Consider the following 23,673-nt stretch of genomic DNA (forward strand, 5'->3'; position numbering starts at 1 on the left):
GTGTAGGTCACCACTAGATGGCATTTTAACAATAAGTCAATGATGTGCGAATGCAAAAAATGTTTAATACAGACATTACTCAACATGATTAGAAATCGTTTAAGTTACAGTAAAACTATAATTCATCTATATGTCCAGGAAATGTAAACACATGGTAAAATCTCGTTATATCATATTGAAAAATATGTAAAAAGTTTACATAACTCAATATTTTTGTCCATACCAGAAAGTGTAAAAAAAAAAGAAAGAAAAGAAAACAATAACACATAGATCAAGAAGGCAGTTATAGAACAGAGGCACCAAGGACATGTGCCTATTGTGAGTAGCTCAACAAAAATCAGGAATGTAGAGGAGTGTCCTCAAGTAAAAGGTTGCACTGCACTTTTGGTCCATTAAAAAGTCATCAGTGTGCACTTGTTAGACCAAGCTCAGTCTATCCACAGCAAAAGTAAAACATCTTTCAATTTAATTAAAATAAGTGAAGGGCATTTGTGCTTCGACACTCACCGGTCTTTTCACACTGATTGTGATGAAATATTAAAAAATAGGCCTTTGTGTAGAGGGCGCACGGTTTTTCCAGTTAATAAATCGCACAGTGTTTTTGGTCATTTACGGTGGACTCGTAGGTCAGTGCTGGTCTACGAGGAGGCCCTGTTCTCTTCATACGGAGACTCATACACTTCCATAGGGGGGCAAGTGCAGACCAAATGCTGATCACCGTAAATGTCATCGATCCTTGAGATGCCAGGCCAAAATTTGGTTTCAGGCTTAATGTAGGGCTGTGATGACGGGGCAGAAAAAAATACACAAATGAAGAAACATTGCAATTTCTTCTCTGTTGAAATTTTAGTTCAAGAGTGCGGTTTACTTGTACTAATGTGAATTTGCTGCATTATAACAAAATAAAAGTGCCACCCACTATTACTGTACATGTAATAGGACGACTGTACAATACATGTTTATTTACTTGTTTCACCACTAGAGGGTGGCAAAGACTAAAAGTTTGAGAGGATCAGCCAGTTTAACTAGGTTTTAAGAAAGTGCAAAAAGGACACCTACCAAAGGGAAAGCAGCAAATTCCCTGGAGTATGGCCTGTCCCAGCTGGAGGCTGTGATGCAGGCCAAAGAATGAGGGGCCATCTGAACACATTAAGACAAGTTTAATACATGTAATTGCCCCCCCCCAAAAAAAAAAAAAAAATTGTCAGTTTTACTTTAAGAGGGTTGATGCGCGAATCCATTCTTCCCTCTTCAATGTCTGCAATTTCTTGTCGGATTCCAAGCAGAGCATCACAATACCGGTCCATCTCAGCTTTGTCCTCAGACTCGGTAGGCTCAATCATGAGGGTTCCCGCCACTGGCCATGACATTGTAGGTGCATGGAAACCTTGGCAACAAACGGAAAGCTATTGTCAAGTTGTGCAATCACTTACAAACTAACCTTTAATGGAAAATCTAATTTTACCATAATCTTGCAACCTTTTGGCCACATCGACTGCTTCAATATTTGCAGTTTTCTTGAATGGCCTCACATCCAGGATAAACTCATGAGCTACAAAACCTGTTCAGACAAAAAAAAAACGTGTATTTATGTAATAATATGGAATATAGATGTTAATTTCTGTACCTTCTCTGCCTTTGAAGAGGATCTTGTATGGCCCTTCCAGCCTCTTGACCATATAGTTGGCATTAAGGATAGCCACCTCTGTCGCGTGCGTTAGTCCTTTTGACCCCATCATCTAATTGTAGAAGCCAGATAACAGTAGATAATAAATAATAGTCATTAATACAGTGAAATTAAAACACTTGTTTACATGAAAAATAACAAATATACACACACACACACCACAAAAGTAACAACAACCAATTAGCTCCACAGGTGCCATGTCTTATAACAAATAATCTAAATGTGACTGGACCTTGATGTAGGCCCAAGAGATGGGGAGGATAGCACTGGAGCCCCACGGAGCAGCACTAATTGTGCCCAAGGAGCTGCTGCTGTTAACTGACTGCATGGATACAACTGGATGGCTTGGTAGGAAAGGAGCGAGGTGGGCCTTTCTGCAAAAACATCACAATAATGGTAATTAGTCGAAAAACCAACGACTAATACCATTTGTATATAAAAAGGCACTAGTGTGAAAGAGCTTTAGACTGACATTGTTGCTCTAGTTTTCTGGTAAGTACATGTACATGTACAATACATGTTACAGAACATGTTTTTTTTATTAATGCATCAATTGGAATGCAGTTGCAGTGAAGCTTTTGACCTACACTCCAATTGGTCCCATGCCTGGTCCTCCTCCTCCATGAGGGATGCAGAAGGTTTTGTGTAGATTTAGATGAGATACATCAGAACCATAGTCTCCAGGACGACACAGGCCCACCTATATCATAAAAGTGACTTGCTAAATTACACAATATATTGCAGAATATAATAATACAGAATATAATAATAATAACATTGTTAAAAGTGCATTCATTTCTGTAATTCTCCTTAAACTGTGAAGCCAATATATGATAGACTCATTACATGCAAAGTGAGATATGTAGCCTTTATTTGTTATATATGTTGATTATTATGGCTCAGCTTGTAAAAACCCCAAATAAAAAAATCTCTCTCTTGCAGCACTGTCTTATTACTAATGCTCAACATGTTTTACCTGGGCATTCATGTTGGCACCATCGAGGTACACCTGACCACCATTCCGGTGAATCAGCTCACACACATCTCCAATTTGTTCTTCAAAAACACCAAACGTAGACGGGTAGGTGATCATCATAGCTGCTAGGTTTGCTTTATGCTTGTCCACCTGTATGTATACCATTTATTTTATGTCAGTTATAACATTATCATCATTTAAAATAACAATTTCACACATACTATAAACTGTATTTGGTAATTGAAGGGAGAAATGTTTTACACAAACACAAGGATTTTACTTCATGATAGTGAATAATATTCAGTCTCACCAGAGCATTCAGGTGAGCAAGATCAATGTTACCATCTTTATCCACCTCCACCACCTGCACCTTCATACCTGCCATTTGAGCACTGGCTGGGTTAGTGCCATGTGCAGACTTGGGAATTAGGCAAACCTGAATAAACAAGAGAAAAAAAAACTATTATTTTGGGGGGTTTCTGTGTTGAATGTTAATGAATTAATGTTACATTTCCCATTACACATAGCTACCATAATATTGTAATATCACACAGTGAAAGCCATTTGACACAACTAAACCTATGTGTATGACATTTTATCTGGCCAACACCCACCACAAAGACTAATGTGTAACTTGTATACTAGTCACTAATTGATTTATTCCTTATTAGGAAGGCATCTGTGATATCAGAAAGGGCCCTTAGACCTTTGAATGTGCCAACACTGATAAATGACTTATGGTTCTCAAAGTTTTAAATCTCCAAATATGGGACCTCAGAGGCAGACAGCCTATAGCAGGAGCACACAGTCCGCAGACTCGTGTTTGTACAAAGTGCTGTCGGTTTGGACCTTGACTGTTTCAGGAGATCAGGTCATTATCTAAAGGTGAGCCTTTAAAACAAAGGACACATTACAGCACACAGAAGTACTCCTGTCGGTCGTTTTTTATCTAATAGATCTTATCTGGCACAGGCTACTGCAAGTCAACGTTCACAAATAAGTGGATCATTTTAAACCAGGAAACAAATAATTTTGTAGTTTACTAAGAAGATATAGTTTTGAACACACTTTGGAGTTCTCACTTACAGTTCGGGACTGCTCTCCCCTCGAGTTTAGGTAGGCTTTAATTGCTGCCAGCCCAGCATATTCTCCCTGAGCACCACTGAAAAAAAAAGAATAAGTTCAGTGTCCCATTATTGCACGCATTAAGTTCAAAGACCACCTAATGAGATTACCTAAGGGGAAGATGGTGTTAAACAACCGCGATATGATAACTGCAGGCCAATGTAACACAATGTGCCATTTGTAAACCCACAACAGCTGATAAAAAAGGCGATAGACATTACTAGTGGGTGTGTGCCAAGCCGGTACAATGGGGAAAGCAAACTAAGCAATTGCTTATGGCACCCAAAAAAAAAAAGTGCCTTAAGGTCAACGGGCATGTACATTTAAGAGTAGGCAAGACATTATAATTGAATAATTATATAAATCACAAACCACCCATTTTAGACATCAGCAGAAAGAAAAAAAATGTATCTTTCAAAATTGCACCAGAATATGTTAAGTAGACATTTCTAGTAACCCACCCAATATGCTTATGTTTTATTAACTGCCCCTTGTTTTATTTAAACCCTATTATTAAATAGTCAATAATTACAACACTGTATGCACGTAGGCTACCTGTTTGGCTGAAATGAGATCTTGTCATAACCCGTCACTTCACAAAGGTCCCTCTCCAGTTGTCTGAAGAGTTTCTGGTAACCTTCTGCCTGATCCAGAGGCACAAAGGGGTGGATATTGGCAAACTCTCGCCAGGTAATGGGCTGAGGGAGGAAAACAAGTTGAAACACAAAACTCTTTAATCTTTAAATATTTGTATTTGATTGATTGCTTGCTTTCGCTCACCATGAGCTCTGAGGAACTATTTAGCTTCATAGTACAGGAACCCTTAAAAGAAATCCAACAATACTATTATTCACAGAGTATTCACAGAATAATCATATGAACCAGTTTGACTGACTGACCAGAGGAATCATGCTGTGCACCAGAGAAAGGTCTTTGTTCTCCAGGCGTTTCATGTATCGCACAATGTTCGTCTCAGAGTGGTAACTAAAAACAACAAGTAAATAAATAAATAAATAATTGAAGTGTCAGTTTCCCCCAATATAAAAAGAGCCAACTTCAACCCTCTACAATAGCAATAAACAAAGGCTAGGTCAATGCTAATGTTGCGTAACAATTATGATTAGGAGTGACAGCCGTCTGAATTTACACCTCCCATAAAGATAAGCACATACATTTTTAGCTGCATGAACTGCCTCTCTGGTTCAGGAAATGCAGATCAAATGGAAAATAATGTCAATATATGTATTTATAATTGTCATTAATATCTACTCCTATTCAAACTAAGCTGAACTCCTTATTTTTAGTAAATCAAATTAAATTCAAGCAAAAACACTTTTAGAGCAGGCCCATTAAAGCCACAACTTCAAACAGTCAAAGCACACAGTTGGTGTGTTTTTGCCTAACTGAGAAAGCATTTCCTGTTGTGCAACATGGGAAGAGAAAGCAACTATTAAAAGCACAGTTGTGGTAAACTCAAGACATTTGTTGACAGAATATTTTGATGTCACTCACCTATTAAAGACCTGATGTGTTAGATATTTGCTGGTTCTTTTGAAAGGACTTCCCAAAATTCCTTTGACTCGCTCTCCCATCTTCTCTGCAATCAATTCCTGAAAACGTTCAACTTTTATGAATGCACAGTACTGGATACTGCTTTTTTTATTTTTTTATTTTTTAAATTAAAAAAATATATAAAGGAAATAAAACAAAACTTACAGCTGACGATTCACAGCCAAAGACCCAGAGCAAATCATCCAAATCTCTCTCAGTCACGGTTTCATCTATAGAGACTCCCAACTGAAAAAATGTAGTTATGATAGTAAACAAAAATAACTTTTTTTTTTTTTTTTTTTTATCGGTTTCACAGTTTTTATGTGGATGCTTTACATTCTACTTTTTAATAGCAAAATATTAGTAAGCCCCATAACCATCTTCTCACTTATTTTGAGAAACAATATTGTTGATCTCAGATACATCTATAACTGTGGGGTGTATTTATATTTTATGTCAGGTAGTTTTATTTGTTTTTGCAGAAGATCAACATGTTCAAACAGTAATCCTCCTTGACAATACATTGGCATAACCGTAATTGACAATGTGCCAAAGTGGGGTGGCACTGTGTGTGCTGATGCAAGCAACCCTAATTGACTCACCACTCCGTCACTGTAGACCCGGAGGTTTATTTGCCTCTGCACAGCCCGCTCCAGGATGTCTTTGGATGCCACGCCGCAATTGACCTTCAGTGTGTCGAAGAACATTTCACTGTGCAACCTGTGTCCTGCCCTTTTCAACCCTGAATACATGTAGCCAGATATGTAAAAACAGTTAAACCAAAGTCTACATTAAATTATACTGTATATATACATTTTCTTGTTTTACCTTCGGCCAAGATTAGTGTAGCATTGTGTGTTCTTTCTGCAATATGTTTAAGACCCTGAGGTCCATGGTATAAAGCAAACATTGCCGCCATGTTAGCCAATAAAGCCTTAGGGGTTAACACAGAAAAAGAGAGTTTTAAAGTCTGTAGTTAGGGACAAAAATACATGTCTGCTTCTACTCTGAAAACAGTGACCATGCCTGTGCTGTGCAGATGTTGCTCGTGGCTTTATCCCTGCGAATGTGCTGCTCTCTGGTCTGCAGAGCAAGACGATATACCTCTTTACCAGCAGCATCCCTAAAATCAGAGTGTAGTGAGTGCAGGGTTGTTTACATGATTATGAGGTCAGCTGCCATGGAACGTCAAACATGTTCAAAATCTGGGTTAAATATATTTAATCACACTAATCTTTTAATCTCTTGTCATACTGCTGGAATATTTTTCTTTATCCCCTGAGGTTCTTTTTTGTGGTTGTTTGTTGTATATTACATCTTACCTTGTTACACCAACCATCCTGCCAGGCATCATCCGTACTAGGTTGCCTTTAACAGCAAAGAAGGCAGCATGAGGACCGCCATAGCAGAGAGGAACCCCAAATCTCTGGGAACTACCCAGAGCAATATCCACTCCCATCTCCCCAGGAGGACGCAACACGCACAGAGCAAGGAGGTCTGTGGCACAGCAAGCCAGCGCCTAGACCAGAAACAGGTCGCAAATTAATGTCTAGATATACTCCATGACAAAAAAGCAATGGTGTGTTTTTAAGCATACTCCTGCTTTGTGCGCCTGGTCCACAAGAGCTGTTAAGTCCTCTACGCGCCCATCAGTGTCAGGGTATTGGAAAAGCACACCACTCACATCCTTCCCACTGAAATCCATCTCATGTGGCAGTTTTAGTACGGTTTTCACCCCAATGTAGCTGCCAAGAAATAATCACATTAATGTTGAACCTTAAGGACTCCAAAGTTTTTTTCCCCCCTGAGTTTAAAGTGTCTACATTAGACTATGCTTTTCATACTTGGCTCTGGTCTGCACCACTGCAATAGTCTGAGGATGGCATCGAGGGTCAATGTAAAATGTCCTTTTTTTATTCTGCCTGCAAAATATGAACAAAGCTTTAAGTAAACTGTATGCTATTAAAATAAATACTTACAGGCTTTTGGCTTTGACACACTGATTGACCAGACACTGACCTGTGACAGAGCTGCATCGCCTCAGCAGCCGCTGTGCCTTCATCCAGTAATGAGGCATTTGCAACTGGCAACCCAGTGATGTCACAAATCATAGTCTGGTAGTTGAGGAGAGACTCAAGACGCCCTTGGGAGACCTCTGGTTGATATGGTGTGTACTGTGTCACCCTGAAAACAACATAGAAAACAGTAATTACGTTTGTAGAAAATAGCCCAGTATTAGGGTGTCCCAGGCTATACAGTGAAATTTTTAATGTAATGTAATATTGCAATGCAGTCCCCCCCATAAAGTTTCACTATGACTCCATGAAACTACACACCAAATTTTGACACTGCGGCAGGTCACAATTGTTGTCCAAAATTGCAGATTTTTTGGCAACAAATTCTAAATAATGGATTGAGCTAGATTAAAATGTATGGTTTTATTTTATTGACATACTAGTAACTAAGATTTTTTCAGAGAGGATTTTGGATATACTGTTACTGTTATACTGTTGACAAGTGAAAAGATCTATAAGAACTCAAAATCCTTCAGAATATTGTTAAGTCCAAGACAGGAAAGTTAGAAGTCTGTTGTGCTCACCCACTGACCGAGTGGGGCCTTTCTTCATTGCTTTTTCATTTTTGCATTTTTTGGTGCATTTTTATTATGTTATAGTTGCTTTTCCAGCACGTTTGTCGCTCTTTTGTTGCTTCTTTGTCACTTTTTTGTTTGCTTTGCTTCACTGTTTTGACGCTTTAAAATGTGGGTAAAGCCAAACTAGAGAAAATGTGCTTGGTTCAGGTGGGGGTTAAGAAGTTAATAATTATTATTATTTAGGAATAGCTTTTTGCTAGGGTTTACTGTTTAGGCCTTCAACTAGCTTGAAAAACAGACAAAAAAAAAAAAGAGTAAAAGTACTGAGAGCTTTGCAAAATATTGCTGTGAACATAAACATGTTGTTACATTAGCAATAACAATAATACAAGACTGTTTTGAAAAACGCTTGCAGTGTCACCCATATGTCATAATGGTAAAACTTCAGTGACCTTGGGGGACCTCTAAATATTATCTAAATGAGCTTTTTTAAAGTAGTTTCATGGTGTCATAGTGAAACCTTTTAGGGGGACTGCACCGGCATTTCCCCCCAAAAAAATGTTTTGGGACACCCTACCCAGTATAAGAAAGGGATTGACTAACTATGAGTTTTGTCCCCACTGCATTAGCCAGTGAAATTTAAGGAAAGGGTAGTCAGCAATTGGCCACAGCTCACATGAGTCAGGCCCCTCACGAGTCACAAGATTTCATATGCAGTTATTCAGAACTTCATTAGCTCTAAATGAGAAACTCGAGATTTTCAGTTTGCTTGGAGTTTCCTTTGATTTAACTCACCATCCTGAATTCTCCAGGAGGTTGCGTTGAATGGGTGGTGGTACTGAGCAGTTATAGTAGCCCATGCCAATGTAAGAACGCCAGACCTTGTTTTTTGCAGCAATCTTCTGTAAAGTATCGAGAACTTCGTTCTCACCTAAGGAAAAAAAAAAAGAGACTTACAATATCATAATTTTATAGTCGCCTTGTTGAAATGATATGAAAAATCTGTGTGTTATTATATAATAAATCATTCATTTGGCCCCCGATTCAAGCTAACTCACAACTACCACTCAAATTCCTGTGGCAGCTTTGGCTGCCTAGCAACTCTAAGGAATGGTTCCCACTGAACCAAAGGCTCTAACTACTCTCATTTTGGTAACAAGACATGCAAGAGGAGTGTTGACTGAGACATTTTTGCTTAAAAGCATTGCACAGCTATAACGTTAAAAAACAAAGCAAAGCATCTTAAAAAGCATTTTGTTACCGATGTGAGTGTGCATGCAACACTATTATCAAAGTAAAGACCCATGCATTCTTAGTGTGTCAATTTGTGGGCCGTATTCAGTTTTATTCAGAGCCATGCAGGAGGTCTATTGTTAAAGAGAGAATCCCTTGCTGGCTTTGCAAACCAAAGCTCTCCAAAGCTGAACAAGCAGAAAAGCTGCAGAGCCTCAGTTGGTTCCTTCAGCATAATTAGTTGCTTTGTAAAACAAAGTTGCAAGGGGGCCATTGAGGAGCCACTCTAGGGTGGTAATTTTTATGAAAATTCATTGCTCATGTAGGCCAAATTCAGCCTACTAAACAGACAGGTTTGTTTTGGTAGAATGCCCTCTCAGCATATTTCTCTTCTACTGTCTCAACTTGTGGAGTTGTATAAAAATCCACTGGATCCACAGTAACAGAAGTGAAACGAAATGTATAACTGCACAGACAGAATAACCAGTAAACAGGTACTCTACTTTTATTTGCATTGACTTAATGTGTGTAGTTTTCCATCAATAACAGGATCAAAAGTGCTTTTCCCTTGTAGTCTTGATGTGCTCAGAAACACTTATTAAGCCTAAATCCGACAGATGGAATCACAGACTATATAAAAACGGCAACTGCTACATAACAGAAAACCACATAGGACACCTTATTAGGAACCCCCTCGGCTGTGATGTAATGTGAACGCTGGAACCAGATTAAACTGGACTTGGGACTGGAGCTCAAGGCTAAACTTCACACTCCAGTTACCATCCTATGAGCATCGGCTTCCCATCAGGAGATTGGTGCCGCTCCGCAAAAACAACTCCAAATATGTTCAAAGGAAGACTTAACACAGCCAGAGCGCTCCGCTACACAATAGAGGCTCAACCTACATTTCAGCCGCTCACTTGGCTTGAATTCAGTTCCGTTGCATTTTTTTTAATTGAATCTTGCACAAAATACCAACATCAGAAGGCAAACAATCAGGCTATTAAAAATGTTTGAAGAATAAGGATTGAGGTACATGTTAAATAGTGGGAAATAAACTTACAAATTGGATCATCCATTTTCAGACTGCGAGGCAAGCGGATAGAAGATGGGACAGTCTTTTCGATGAGTTGCTCAAATGACTGAGGAGAAAATACAGAGTTTCGCACTGTTGTAGCAGGCGTATTGGCTGTACATAAAACAAATTCACGTTTTTGCGCTTCTCGTACCTCAAGTTCCAGAATATCCAGCATTTCTCGCTTCTCCCTCTCACCTGGACCAATGTGTCTTTCTGCAAAATCGTCATGTCTGGGAAGAATTCTCTCTATCTGCCGAGAACAGAGGGCGGCAGACGTCCTCACACCCCTGGCAGCTAAGGTCAGGGATGCCCCGCTGTTGCCCATCCTGCCTTGAAGTTTCCAAACCACGCGGCTCCTGCTTCTCAAGTGCCTACATGGTGCGCTGGGATTCACGGACTTGGCCAGGAAGATACCCCAGGACTTGGCACAGCTCTGCATCTTTAAATCACTTTCCAAAGACAATTGCGCTCAAACTGATGAAGGCTGCTCCCTTCCCACACTCGCTGGCCCAGCCGACTTTATTACCACGACAACGGCAATGCCGGTCCCTCTGCCAACTCCAACTCCAAACTGCACATTTTATACGGCTCCACAGTTACTCAAACTCAAGCCAATCAGAAGCGAGGGCCGCGGTGACGTAGTGACGAGCCCCGGTTAAACAGCTGCTAAACTTTCCTCACGTGCCCCTCCGCAGAAGTCAATAGTCCAGATGTGCATAACATGCACAGAGAGTTTCCAATAGTGTATGCATTCATGACCATGACAGCCTACAGAGTTGTATGATTAATTTGCTTTGAGTTCACAAAAAACTACATGCTTTGGAACGTTGGCTTGTTTCTGAAAATAGGCAATATTTGCATACAATGACTTTATTGTAAAATAATTATTACAGCACAACTGAAACTCCATTCAATGGAATACAGTGAGGATTTGTGTTTCTCAGAGGCAAACGAACAAATGAATAATGTGTTGTGTGCACACAACTTCATTAAAACAAATAATTGGTTTGGTTGGGTGTCTTGGTTGCTTCAGTACAGCTGTAAGTCGCACCAAAACATTCCTAATGCTAAAGCCATAATGCATATTTAAATGGTGTCATTTACCCTGGGCTTCACAAAGGCTTGTCTGGAGGGAATCTAATTTTACACCCAAGACGTTTCTCACAAGGTAAGAGGATTGGTTCTTGAAAATAGTATGATGAGAGTTTTGTGTTGATGAGATACTGTGTAAACTCTTAACACAGCTGCTAAACTTTGAAGTGAAGAATATTTGCTGTACCCCACGTACAATGCCGAGTATCTGCAAAACCATTGTATTCAGTGCGATCACCAAGATTTAAATACTGTACCTCTCTTCGACTTTGCAAGAAAGTTGTGCAGACAAAATGTCTTAGCTTTTGTTTCACTGCTTTATTATTCTATTTGGATTTTTGTATTTGTTTTCCTTGATGACCTATCCTTGATAAACAGGTTTGCATTCCAGCCTACACAACTTTCAAACTTGAAACACAATATTATCACTGCTTACAGGTATCAGCACATGTGTGTTGGAGGATCTGCCTTGGCAATCATTGCCATGGAAATATACAGTGTGTGTGTGTGTACTTGTGTTTACCTTTGCCCTCATCTTTGTTGTGCATGTTTGCACATTCACACCAGGGTGTTGGGATCACAGATTTGGCAAATATTTCTACGCAGTATAGATAATTCTCCCTGCCAGAATCTGTAACTCAAGGTACCTGCAAAGAATTAATAAATTACAGGTATATATAAATTCCCTTCTGCGGACAGTCTCCTCTGTTCTGTGCAGTATCTTTACTGTTACTAGAACTGCACTTTTCTGGACTGAGATGTCTGATATTTTCCCTGAGATCTGCTGTAGCCAGAAGAATAAGGATAGAAAAAAGAAATGTCAGGTTTTAAAATATGTTCATTAAGGGAATATACACAGACAACAACAACTGGACACTGTATGACATGTAAAAGAGAAATAATCAGCAGGTCAAAATTTCATAAAAGCTATTTTAATTTTATAACACTTTGTATTTTTACCACAATTCATTTCCACAAATTGCCAGTTACAATGCCAAAAAACAGCAAGATTCCAAGGTTTCTATTAGAAATAAACTTCTTCCAGCAGTCTTCTGGTTTGTCGATGTCAAGCGTATAAATCTACAGAAATATATAACAATTTATTTACGAATTAACGATATTCCTCAAGGTGAAAATTGTATTCTGGACTTTAATTACCTGGTGGGCTAAGTGAATAGCCACAGTTGACAATACAGCATAATAAGGAAGAGACTGTCCTGCATTGATCCCTGTCACAACTAGGCCTGAAATCATAGCAACTGCAAAGCCATTCAACCACGGCTTTGTTTGCTCCTGGAACCTCAGCGCAGTAGACCTGACTCCAACTTTAATGTCATCCTCTTTGTCCTATAAAATATTTGATATTGAAGAAATACAATGTTTATATGATATAATAATTATGTAATAGCCAGAAATGAAGAAGAACCTATATTTACCTGATGAGCATATATGGTGTCATATATCAGTGTCCACATCACGCCTGAGCAATACAGTGGGAGACAAACCGACCAATCACATGAGCCTTTAATAGCGGCCCACCCAAGCAGTGCTCCCCAGTTAAAGGTGAGTCCTTAAAAAGAAACATTAAAATGTAGAACATTATAGCATTAGGAGAAATAAAAATAGAGCATGTGTGTATTCTGAAATCTGTACCTAAGACAAGCTGTGGCCAATATGTGATTCTCTTCATCAGTGGGTAAGTAACCACAAGGCCCAAGGATGCTGCTCCAAGAGCTATACTGTGTATAGGAGCCAGAGTAAATTCAATGGGTAGTCTTAGGACAATAATTCTGAATAGAGCAGGCTAATCCACCTTGATAAAAGTATTTGTCAGTGGTAACTTAGCCTAAAACACCACCTGTAATTGTTGAGACATAGAAGAACCCCCAGTGCAAAAGTGAGCTGCCCGCCAAGAAAGACCAGAGCTTGAAACTGAGAGATCTGCCCTGAAGCAATGGGTCGCATTGCTGTCCGAAAAACCTGCAACAAAAATAAAGAGAAAATCCAAAGATTTTGTGATATTTGTATCTTAAAATGTAATAACATGTCAACAGATCAAATGGCAGGAATACCTTCTTATCAAAGTCTTTGTCCCACATATCATTGATCGTACAACCTGCCCCTCTCATTAGCAGAGCCCCAATGCCAAACAAAGTAAGCATGCCCAAGTGTGGAAGGCATCCCGGATCAGAAGCCAGAGCAATACTCCAGGTACCAGGGAGATACAACAGCCAGGTGCCTGGAAGACAAACACAACTGCATTTGAGAAACCAAATCAGCAAATGAAAAAAAATAAAAGCAGTGCGTCTATTGAAAATAAAATACAAACCTATCGGTTTGTCCAGTCTCATTAAACGCAGATATGGCTGGACCATCGCAGGTGCATGATTTACAATTGATGCTGCCGATAAACTGAAACCTCGTTTTCCACTTTGTGTGTTCCAGGGTTTAGTCAATGGGAATATACCATTTTGGCGGTGAAGTGTTCTCCCCGAAACATTTAAGTGCAAATATCCGTCCTTTCGTTTTCTTTCATCATTCACACAACCGTACGACAGTGGCTGAAATAGAGGCCAACATGACCCCGGGTGAATCCTCGTCGCAGCTTTGAAGGTTAACCTGGCGAGAGCCATTGTACCAGAGCTCATCTACGACACACGCATATATTTTGACAAATGAAATGCCAATCTAAAATGACAAACAGCGCACGGGTGTGTTGACAAAAGAAACTCGCCACAGCAAATCCTTTGAAAGTGCTTAAGTCCCACCCATTTGCCCATCTAACCCGTGTGTGACAATTCTCCTACAACGCCTTTGTCCAAAATTAAAAAATGTAAAATGTAAATACACGACAGCAAATGGGAGTTATTTACATGGATGTATTATAACCGATGTATTTGTTACCGAGAACCGAACGCGCCTTCTTTGTTATTGTCCGTCTCAATCATGTTCCGCAGGAAACAAATTGCGCGGAACCATATGTGGCCAATCAAACAGCGCGTGGCCGTGGCTATGTAACTGTATCCCATACACCTCATACGTGAAAAGATTATGATATTTTATTAGATTATTGTGTTGTAGTTAGTTGTTGTTGTATTATCATTATTTTTTTTTATGATGACACCAAATGTTTGCAATGTGTGACTTTAATCATGTGGATACTGTAACATTCAAGAGATACTTTCATTGAATTGAATGTATTCTGATTATTATTATTAATAATACTTGGGTGCTTTTACCTCGGATCTTTGATTTAAGCCCTTATCGTGTTTTTGCTGTGGGACAGGAAACAGGTCGTCGGACAACACTTTTGTCGCGGGAAAAATGGCGGAAATGTGAGTGGCTTCTGCTCAGTGCAAGAAACGAGTCAAAACATCACAACCTTAAGTTTAAAATCCTCGGCTTCCTAAATGCGTGAGTATTTTGCTTCATTATTTGTTTCTGTTGCCTTTTGTCCTGGCCCCAGCTGTAAACAGTTCTGCGAATACTTGCTGTAGCTCCTGTAGTTCCTGCAGCTGTCCCTCTGGTTTGAAGAAAAAGCGTCGACGCTGTAATATGTTCCTATTTTTATGTGACACAGCCTTCTTTGTTGGAATTGTGGTGAATCCTCTCCGTAATGTTAGTGTTATAGCGCCAATAGCTTTTTTTGGTTATACTTATCACACACTGCTAATATGTTGAAACTTTTTTTGTTTAGGCGTCCATTCGCCTGGCTGCATTTGAACAGATAATAGACATGTAAGATGCCACATGGTATGCTTGTCCATTTTATATCGATAAAAGTGAATTCTGTATTCGGTCTTTAAATGCTGAAAAGTCCCTATTTTTTCTTAGATTCAGAGCACCGTGCAGTTGGCCTCTCTACGCCAGACGAAGCTGCCACACAACAAGACTCCGCTGCATCCCACAGCTGTAGCCACTGTGTGCTCATCTTCAAAACCAGATTTTACCTGTATGAACACCTCCACCAGGTACATGGTCTTGGCATTGAAGCGGCACTCAGAGACTCTGGCCTTCAAACTTTGCCACAAAGCAAACCCAAGCCTGAACACAAGTCAAAAACCTTGAAGTCAGATTTTGCTTTCAATTGCAAAAACTGCAGTTTTAAAAGTTGCAATTGGTCCGTCTTTAGTGAGCATAAAAATCAGTGTTCCGTTAGTTCTAACAATGAAAGTCCAATACCTACAGCAAGCATCTTTTTTAAACCGCAAAAGCCCTCCTCAAGTTCTAAAGAAATTAAGTCTGTAAAAGCAACATGCAAAAGCACCTCGAAAGATGTTAAAATCTATTCAAAATCCCCTCAAACAATCACCAAATATTTTACAGCAGCATCCACTGTTAAGTCACATCATCAAACTAAGGAAAAGGACACTAAAACCATACGTTTGGAAGACTCTTCTTTAAAATCCTGCGGTGTGTTTCAGGTGAAAGCAACTTCCATTGACATGGGTTCCATGAACACAGCACATCTGCTCAGTGATTTGATATCAGATCCAACTTCAGCAAAGCCTATTGACCCTTTCAAAGAAGCAACACTGAACAATGCATCAAAGAGGACCTCGAAAGAAAGTGTTGAATCTGATCCTTCCAAAAAAGCTAAATTGGAAACGAATCAACCAAATCATATTCAAACTTCGAATTGTGCAGATCTTTCATTTGAGGTTAGTGATGACGAGGAGGGAAAGGATCTTGCTAGCGAAGAAGCAGATGCCATCAAGTCTTACTTCTGTAAGCACTGTGACTTTAAATCGGCCAGTATGGAGCATGTTTACAGCCATTATGAAGAAAGCCACCCTTACTTAAGATACAACTCATTTTACATTGAGGAGAAGAGTGACCAGTCTGCAACATTTCGGTGTCTAGAGTGTCCCGTTGAATTTCCCAGTGATACTCACCTACGTAATCACTACAGAGATCATCCAGATGCTCCAGATATTTTCAATCTGAAATCTGTTGATCTGAACCTGGTCTATAAGTGTTTTGTGTGTCCGTTTACATCCAGCATACTGCATAGTTTGAGAGAACACCACAAGGAAAAGCATCCATCTCTCAAAGTTGAAAATCCACTGTTATATTACAAATATTCCTCCACGCAGCATAGTATTAATGAAACTAAAAGTAGAAGTTCTGAAGAACAAGACAGCCTCAAAACCATTCACTCTGAAAGATCCACCACACCCTGCCAGGACGAGAGGAGTCCATCCTTGAGCCCTAAGCCTCAACCCAAAGCACAGGATGGGACTTTGTATTATTGTGGAAAGTGCACTTTTAGTCATAAATCTGTTGTTGTCTTGCATGTTCACTACAAAAAGTGTCACCCTCAAGAACCCATCACATTAGATAAAATCAAGCAGTCAATTGGTGCTCCATCTGTTACAGCATCAGCACAAAATCCTGACATGAATATTGATCTCTCCAACTCCTTAGTGAAGGAGGAGACTCGGGCATCCCCTTTCGCTGATCCAGAAACTCATTCTGAAAGCATTTCAGTCGAGCGAAAGTTACAGCCAGCCCCACTGACTGCTGAGTTAGACTGTCCCACATCGTCTTCATCAAATAAGATGTTTTTGTGTGATCGTTGTAACTATTCCAACTCGAAAATAAAAAGTGTTATCTCTCACCACAATGCAAAACATGGATCAACAACAACGATTGAAGATGTTTTAAAACACACTGCAGCGATGGAGAACAAAGTTGTAGCATCTGAAGTGTCTAATTCCGTGCCAAGTGTTTATCCATGTGCACAGGAGCTGTATTACTGCCAACTCTGCAACTATGGGAATCCTACTTTAAAAGGAATATTAGGCCACCAGAACAAGATTCATGAACATTGTAAAAGCAAGGAGAGTGTTTTGGAACACACAACAAAGATCCGTGATCAAATTGAAAAATCCAAATCTCATCCCACCAACTCGATTCTTCCCTCTGGTTTGCCTCTTCCTTTGATTAAAGGCAAATCACCATTGTTCTTTTGCTATTTATGCAATTACAGACATAACAAGATTGCTCTGATCAACAGTCACTTCTTTAAAGTTCATAAAGGGTGTCGAGTGAATGCTCCACAAATTCTAGAGCATACATCGGTGATTTATGAGCGGTTACAAGCAAACAGTCGGATAAAATCAACCGAACAAAACCTGGACGCTTTTCTTGAAAATTTGAAGAAAAATCTCAAAGTAACAAAACTTCGAACATCCACATATGTGCCGCCATCACAAGTAAGACTCAAGTGCTTTAAATGTTCATATGTGTCTCATCACGTATACCTCATGAGAAAACATCTCATAGCAGTTCACAAGGCCAATATGTCATTTTCAGACATTGTGCGACTTTGTGGGACAGGGGCACAGTTTGAGCCTGGATACTACTGTGATATGTGTTCATTCCATTGTGACGATGTGGCTGAAGTTAAAACCCATAGCATTGAAAGGCATTGTGGCCGCAGTGTAAGTATTCAATTTACGAGCACTCGCATGTATTTAAGTCCCGATATGTGTGATCCCAAAAAGAGGAGCATTGGAGGAGATGACATTCCTGATGGCAACTTGCCAAAGGTATATCCTGAGGCTTATTCCTGCAAAGCATGTTCATTTAAAGGAACATCCTTTTCCAGCATCACAAGCCATTACCAGGCTGTTCACCCTTGGACTGTGAAGGACGGTGGCTCTATGTTGGATGTCGACAACAGCAGCAAAAAGCAAATTCTAAGTAACAAAAAGCTGGACTCTCAGCAGAATTTTGACTCGTACCAAGCGCCTCTTGATGTTGGCAACGCAAATGTTTCAACGGCTCAGGCAAAAGCGTACAGTTGCTCTTATTGTCCAGCCACATTTGGAGGGCATGGTGGTCTTATTATTCACATGGGAATGAAACACCGTGACAGAATTGAAGAAACTCCAAGTTTAGCCAAGCGGATGCAAGTCTTTAAATGCCGCAGCTGTAGCTACGTGAATAATATTAGAAGTGGTGTTCTTACCCACACTAAAATGAAGCATCCCAACAAAGCATTGAAGTCTGGCAGTTTCTATGTTGAGAGTGAACATCTTCACAATGTGGAAATGAAAGTGAAAAATGGAAACTGGAAGTTTTGTGGGTACATATGCAAGGAGTGCACTCAGATCTTTTCATCTAAAGAGAAACTGAATGAGCACCGCAAGACACACAAGAAACGGCCTATGCTCAACTTAGTTACTCCGGCACCTGACGGCTCAAAACCCATAAATAAAGAGATTTGGTGTCAGTTTTGTGGTTTGTTCTGCGCCACAGCAAAGGACAACAGTGAACACTTGCGTGTATGCCCAAAGAATAGTAGTATATACTCATGTGCTCTATGTCCAGATACCTTCTCTACTAAAGTCCAACTGGGAATTCATTACTCAAGGAAACATGGTGAAGAGGCTTTCTTCAAACACTATGCACCATTGTACAACCAGCCGTCTGATAAAACAACAGACCAACAGAAAGAAAGATCAATACAGAGCACCGTCTCACAAACTGAACTATTACGCATGTTCAAGTGTCCAAGTTGCCGTTATGTCAATGCTAGTTATCATGGAACTCTGACTCACTGCCAAATGCGACACCCAAAGGTGGTGGTCAGGGCAGAAACACTTAAAACTATTGAAATAGATATTGCAAATATGATTGGATACCTGCCTAACTCGAAAAAATATGGAGGCTTTCGATGCAAAAAATGTCCATTAATTTATGGTACATTGAAGAAACTTAAAAGACATTGTGAAACTGACCACAACACAAAGGCACAAGCCAGCGCACAGCCTTTAGCCCACACTCCACAGCCGTCTGTGGATCAGAACATTGGATCTGAATCTGCCTCTTCAAGTCAAACAAAATGTGTCACTAAGTTTCGTCATTATTTCAAATGCTCCATGTGCTCTTATTCAACCTCGCTTTTAAAGTCACTTGGAAGACACTACAGAAACCGACATGGGAAGGCTGCCTATAGCAAGTTTTACTCTCCACTTTTTAACCAATTTAATAAGACGCCTAAATCGCAGGTCAAAAATGAGCAAGCAGGGGAAAATGAAAAAGCTGAAGTCAAACAAGAGAAAGCCACCCCACACATGCGGGTTTACAAGTGCAGCATCTGTTCATATGGCACTCCTTACCGAAGGTACTTGATTGCCCATTTTAGGAACAGACACAAACTTGAAACCAAGGCTATCAGCAAACAAATGGAAAAGTTCAAGAACTGGGAACCAACCCTGCCCATTGGCCGCTTTAACTGCAAAAAGTGCCTCAATGTGTTCTTTCCATCAAAGATGAGACTTCTGGCCCATTACGGAAAAGTTCACAGATCTGAGGTGGTGGACTTTACAATAGTAGCTGAAAGAACATATAGGACCACTGGAGTTTACAGGTGTAATCGCTGCAAACAGAAAATCTTTGGAATGAAAAATATCTGGAAACATTTGGATCAACACAGAGCAAAACTGATGAAGACACAACATAAGGAGATGGAAATCAAAGTTGAAGTAAGTAAATCCCCTTTAGAGATGTTTGTTGACAATAATGAGTGTAATAACAACTCTTTCCATGTTTCTTTAGGTGTCTGAAGAAAATCCACCTCCCACTTTGTATCCAATAGAGGATAAGCTGAAGTTAAAACTGAGAAGTGATGAGACAATGAAAAGTCCCCCTGCGTTAACTGTCCCGCTCTTAAATGCTGAAGTACCGCAGCAGCCCAGTGAAGGCAAACACACCTGTCTGCGCTGTAAGAGGACCTTCATGTCACTCAAAGGACTGCGCTCGCATGAACGCAGCCATGCAGCATTTGCAGCCCTGGACAACCTTACTGCTTCAGAATCCGAGGAACAGTAAGAATAATCTTTTTATTGGTATATTTGGTAGGGACAGTGCATGTTAATGAACAAGCCACACCGGATTGTAGACTTGGACTAATTTCCATCCATTACTCATTCATCCTGATTTCTTCCTGGACAGTAAGATCGGCGATGCACGTCCTGTCCCCTATCTTTTACACTCACGATTAGCAGGCTCCCAAACAAATGAAGAGATAGCTGAAGATTTTGTAAAGGACAATGAGTCACTGATGGACAGTCACAGATACATCTTAAAAACATTGTGTTCGCGGTGAATTCTGCCCCAAAGAAAACGCCAGTGGTTGTTAAGGAGCTTTTATCTTGTGAGCTAAAGGCTAGTGTTAGATAATTACGATATAACATGTACCGGTAAACAACTCGATAAAATTTAGACTGCTTACTGGCTCGCACAGGATCGTTCAAAACTTTGCTCTAGTTTTAATTTTGTGTTAGCCTCAAGACAAAACATCCACCGTTATTACGTAATGTTTTTAACCTGCTCCAGTCTCTTACTTTTACTAGTCGTTTACAAAATCTTGAGCTGTCGCTTCATTTCTGTGGGACCCTGGTAATTGTGAATGTAAAAGATACGGCAGGAAGGATGGCGCCCATTGTATGGAAATGGTAAAAGGTTTGCTAAGGTGTTTTTGGGGTGGTCGGGATTTACCTGATGGCATTAAAATAGGGTCTAAAATGTTAATATTGTGAACACCTGATACTAATTCAGATTTTTATTTCCACAGTATTGATCAGTACATTGTCTACAGACATGGGACTACTAGGCCATATATGTGCAAACTATGCCCATATCGAACCACTGTGTTGGGGCTGGGGAAAAGCCATTTCTTGAAAAAGCATCGATGTGAGTGTAAATGCAAACACTGCAGTTAAGCGGTGTTTATGCTTTTTTCTTTACTTTATGAACGTTTATTTCTGCATCAGATGTTTCGAATACTCGAGTCGATAAACACTTTGAAGAGGGAACCCAGCAAGTTAAAGAGGCTGTTCCAAATATCATAAATGACTTCAATGCTGATGGTGATGAAGAACCTGAAAGTAAGCGACAAAATGCCCAACATGTTACCAAAATAGAGCACTACTTTATGATTGGAATTTTTCTTAAAAGGACATTTTTTTCATCTACAGACTCGTTCCTGGAGCCCCCAGATGTGCAGCGCCAGTTAAGACACTACAATGTTATGGCTCAAATAGACCCTGCAGCAAAAATACAAGACAAGATCCATTTAAGTGACCCAAGGATGCTTCCATGTGAAATGTGCAATTTCAATAGCCACCATTATGCCAATATGCGCCGTCACTATCTGAGGCGTCATGGGAAGAAGCTTATCCGGTGCAAGGACTGCAGCTTTTTCACTTGTTTTAAGTAAGCCTTTACCTGTTCGTCTTTGTTCGTGAATGTAATCGCATATTGCAATTGACAATTAACTTTGACTTGCAGACAAAACCTGGATCTACACGAGCAGATGGGTCACTTGTCTGTTCAATCAGAGCCAACACACCAGAAGAACCTGTGCTGCCCTTTTTGTCTCTATCAATCAAAGAACAAAAACAACATGATTGATCACATTGTCTTGCATCGCGGTATGTCCAGTTCTAAGAGAAACTTTGCATTCCTGAACATTTTTTTTGTTTTTGTTTTTCTGATTTGTTTAATTGTTTTCAGAGGAACGTATGATACCCATGGAGGTACGCAGATCCAAACTGTCACGTTACCTTCAAGGGATCGTCTTTCGCTGTTACAAGTGCACATTTACGAGTGGGAGTGCTGACAGTCTGGATTCGCACATGACCAAGCACAATGACCTCAAACCATTCAAGTGTCGACTGTGTTACTTTGACTGCACTCAGCTGAGAGATCTGGAGGAACACCTGTGCGATAAGCATCAAGTGGGGAATGTTTCATTTTGGAGTATTTTCTTTCATCAGGCACATTCCTAGAAGCCTGCTGTATAGGCGTTAGTCTATTATGTCTTTCACTTTACATTACAGGTTGTTCGGAACCATCAGCTGGTCGGCCAGGTTAGTCTTGATCAGTTGGAAGAAAAAGACGACCGTAATTCACTGGATGAAGACGATGAATATGATGAAATTGTACATTATCCACGAAATGATGAGCGAGCACTGAAGAAAGCGCAACCAAATGAGGAATTAACAGAAGGTGCAGAAGATACCATCAAAGAGAAAGCGAGTAATGAACACATTCTGAAGGATGTGTCCTTGGATATCCCCAATACACAGAACATATCCAGACAAAATGCTGATGAAAGATTAAAAGATCATACTAAGAATAATGATGCACAAGTGAATGAGAATAAACATGACAACCAAGCCCAAACTAAAACTAAAGAGGTTAATGAGATCTCAGCGGTTTGTCTTGAGGAAGATATCAGTGGAGTTCAAGAGAAAACTCCGAGCTTGAGGGCTGTGGACAGTCAAAAACAAATCTGTTTGACAGAATATGTGGACGATCCAATGGTAGATGCTGCAGAGTCAATCCAGGACTCGAAATCAAACTCAGAAATTCAAAAGGGGTTCACTGACGATACAACCGATATTGACAAGAATGGCTTGATTTCTCCACGCTTTGTAGAACTTCAGATAAGCCATGACATTCGAGAAGACCGACAAAGTTATGGCGTCAATTCAGTTCCTAATGATGGACATGCACATAACCAACCATACAGTTCTGAGGAGACAAGTCCTTACGGTGAAATGCCCATACTTGAAAAATATTTCAAGGAGCAACATTTCATTTTTGCACAACACTGTGAAAATTCTGAGAAGTTATGTGCAAGGATAAGGGAAGAAGGCGCTGAAGTGAGTAAAAATGATGACCAGGAAACACTAAACCCACCGATATTGCTTGGTATGTATGTCTTTTGTATACTTCGATAAAATCAAAGTGAAATGGAAGTCAAAATGAAATCATCTTTTTATCTTAGCCACAGATGTTGCTGCTACTGTCTGTTCACCTGTTGCTGCGACAATATTCCCTTGTGACCTGTGTGGAAGAAATCTTGCGAACACTTCAGAACTTCAGCGTCACATGATGAGACATGGAATGTAATTGTGTTTTAAGGCAATATATTTGTAAATATTTACATATTCTTAGCAGGCCTCATGAAGGGGCAGTGCTCTAGGATTTTTTGTTGGTACATTTTGCTCATGGTTTAACTCTGTGTATAGACATGTTTTATAAATAAAACTAATATTACAATGACAGATATTCTGATTAGGTTTTTAGCTGCTTATATTTTACAGATTAAGTATTGAGTTAAACATAACCAAGCCAACCTCAACTCTCTTGAACCAATATTGTTGCCTTAATATCTTTTGGTGTCATATGTGAGTCTAATTTTCATCTTTAATTTGTAAGTTTTATGACTGGGCGTAGAAAATGACTTGTTTGCCCCGGTATTATATCCAATACTGTAAATCACAAGTAAAATGCTTTTCTGCTCTTTTAGACCGGTG

The 23,673-nt window shown here is 39.8% G+C and overlaps 3 protein-coding genes across 3 annotated transcripts; 1 reads left to right on the plus strand and 2 right to left on the minus strand.

Annotated features, from left to right (window-relative positions):
• Positions 1-264: 264 nt before the first annotated feature.
• On the minus strand, positions 265-10,819 carry gldc (glycine dehydrogenase (decarboxylating)). The gene is made up of 25 exons (XM_079572565.1): positions 10,395-10,819; positions 10,229-10,307; positions 8,728-8,863; positions 7,359-7,523; positions 7,184-7,261; positions 6,937-7,084; positions 6,662-6,858; positions 6,366-6,462; positions 6,168-6,273; positions 5,942-6,081; positions 5,505-5,585; positions 5,301-5,398; positions 4,688-4,772; positions 4,569-4,610; positions 4,344-4,486; positions 3,750-3,825; positions 2,974-3,099; positions 2,664-2,813; positions 2,275-2,387; positions 1,920-2,061; positions 1,628-1,739; positions 1,466-1,561; positions 1,215-1,387; positions 1,060-1,140; positions 265-779 (listed from the first exon to the last, which is right to left on the minus strand). Exons 1-25 carry the CDS (start codon positions 10,680-10,682, stop codon positions 639-641), a joined length of 3,093 nt encoding a protein of 1,030 aa, XP_079428691.1. The 5' UTR covers positions 10,683-10,819; the 3' UTR covers positions 265-638.
• Positions 10,820-12,291: 1,472 nt separating this feature from the next.
• coq2 (coenzyme Q2 4-hydroxybenzoate polyprenyltransferase) lies at positions 12,292-14,240 on the minus strand. The gene is made up of 7 exons (XM_079563297.1): positions 13,665-14,240; positions 13,408-13,574; positions 13,194-13,315; positions 12,989-13,074; positions 12,772-12,905; positions 12,494-12,682; positions 12,292-12,415 (listed from the first exon to the last, which is right to left on the minus strand). Exons 1-7 carry the CDS (start codon positions 13,981-13,983, stop codon positions 12,302-12,304), a joined length of 1,131 nt encoding a protein of 376 aa, XP_079419423.1. The 5' UTR covers positions 13,984-14,240; the 3' UTR covers positions 12,292-12,301.
• Positions 14,241-14,640: 400 nt separating this feature from the next.
• Positions 14,641-23,603, plus strand: LOC306976079 (zinc finger protein 462-like). The gene is made up of 11 exons (XM_079573939.1): positions 14,641-14,749; positions 15,033-15,088; positions 15,170-19,830; positions 19,904-20,172; positions 20,922-21,040; positions 21,121-21,234; positions 21,325-21,562; positions 21,638-21,780; positions 21,863-22,086; positions 22,189-23,065; positions 23,142-23,603. The coding sequence occupies exons 2-11, from the start codon at positions 15,079-15,081 to the stop codon at positions 23,264-23,266; spliced, it is 6,780 nt and encodes a 2,259-aa protein (XP_079430065.1). The 5' UTR covers positions 14,641-14,749; positions 15,033-15,078; the 3' UTR covers positions 23,267-23,603.
• The last annotated feature ends 70 nt before the right edge of the window (positions 23,604-23,673 follow it).

The sequence above is a fragment of the Gobius niger genome (genome assembly GCF_951799975.1).
Source record: "Gobius niger genome assembly, chromosome: 1".
Taxonomy (NCBI): Eukaryota; Metazoa; Chordata; class Actinopteri; order Gobiiformes; family Gobiidae; genus Gobius; species Gobius niger.

Bases quoted from the DNA above. Each gene is read 5' to 3' on its own strand.
- gldc (XM_079572565.1), bottom strand. From the start codon at position 10,682: ATGCAGAGCTGTGCCAAGTCCTGGGGTATCTTCCTGGCCAAGTCCGTG. The intron at 3,100-3,749 runs GTAAGTGAGAAC...TTGTTTATTCAG, and splicing joins GGGGAGAGCAGTCCCGAACT to GTTTGCCTAATTCCCAAGTC. The intron at 780-1,059 runs GTAGGTGTCCTT...CCGTCATCACAG, and splicing joins AATTTGCTGCTTTCCCTTTG to CCCTACATTAAGCCTGAAAC.
- coq2 (XM_079563297.1), bottom strand. From the start codon at position 13,983: ATGAGCTCTGGTACAATGGCTCTCGCCAGGTTAACCTTCAAAGCTGCG. The intron at 12,683-12,771 runs GTAAATATAGGT...AATATTTTATAG, and splicing joins ACACCATATATGCTCATCAG to GACAAAGAGGATGACATTAA. The intron at 12,416-12,493 runs GTAATTAAAGTC...ATATTTCTGTAG, and splicing joins CTATTCACTTAGCCCACCAG to ATTTATACGCTTGACATCGA.
- LOC306976079 (XM_079573939.1), top strand. The intron at 21,041-21,120 runs GTGAGTGTAAAT...TTTCTGCATCAG, and splicing joins TTTCTTGAAAAAGCATCGAT to ATGTTTCGAATACTCGAGTC. The intron at 21,563-21,637 runs GTAAGCCTTTAC...TTTGACTTGCAG, and splicing joins AGCTTTTTCACTTGTTTTAA to ACAAAACCTGGATCTACACG.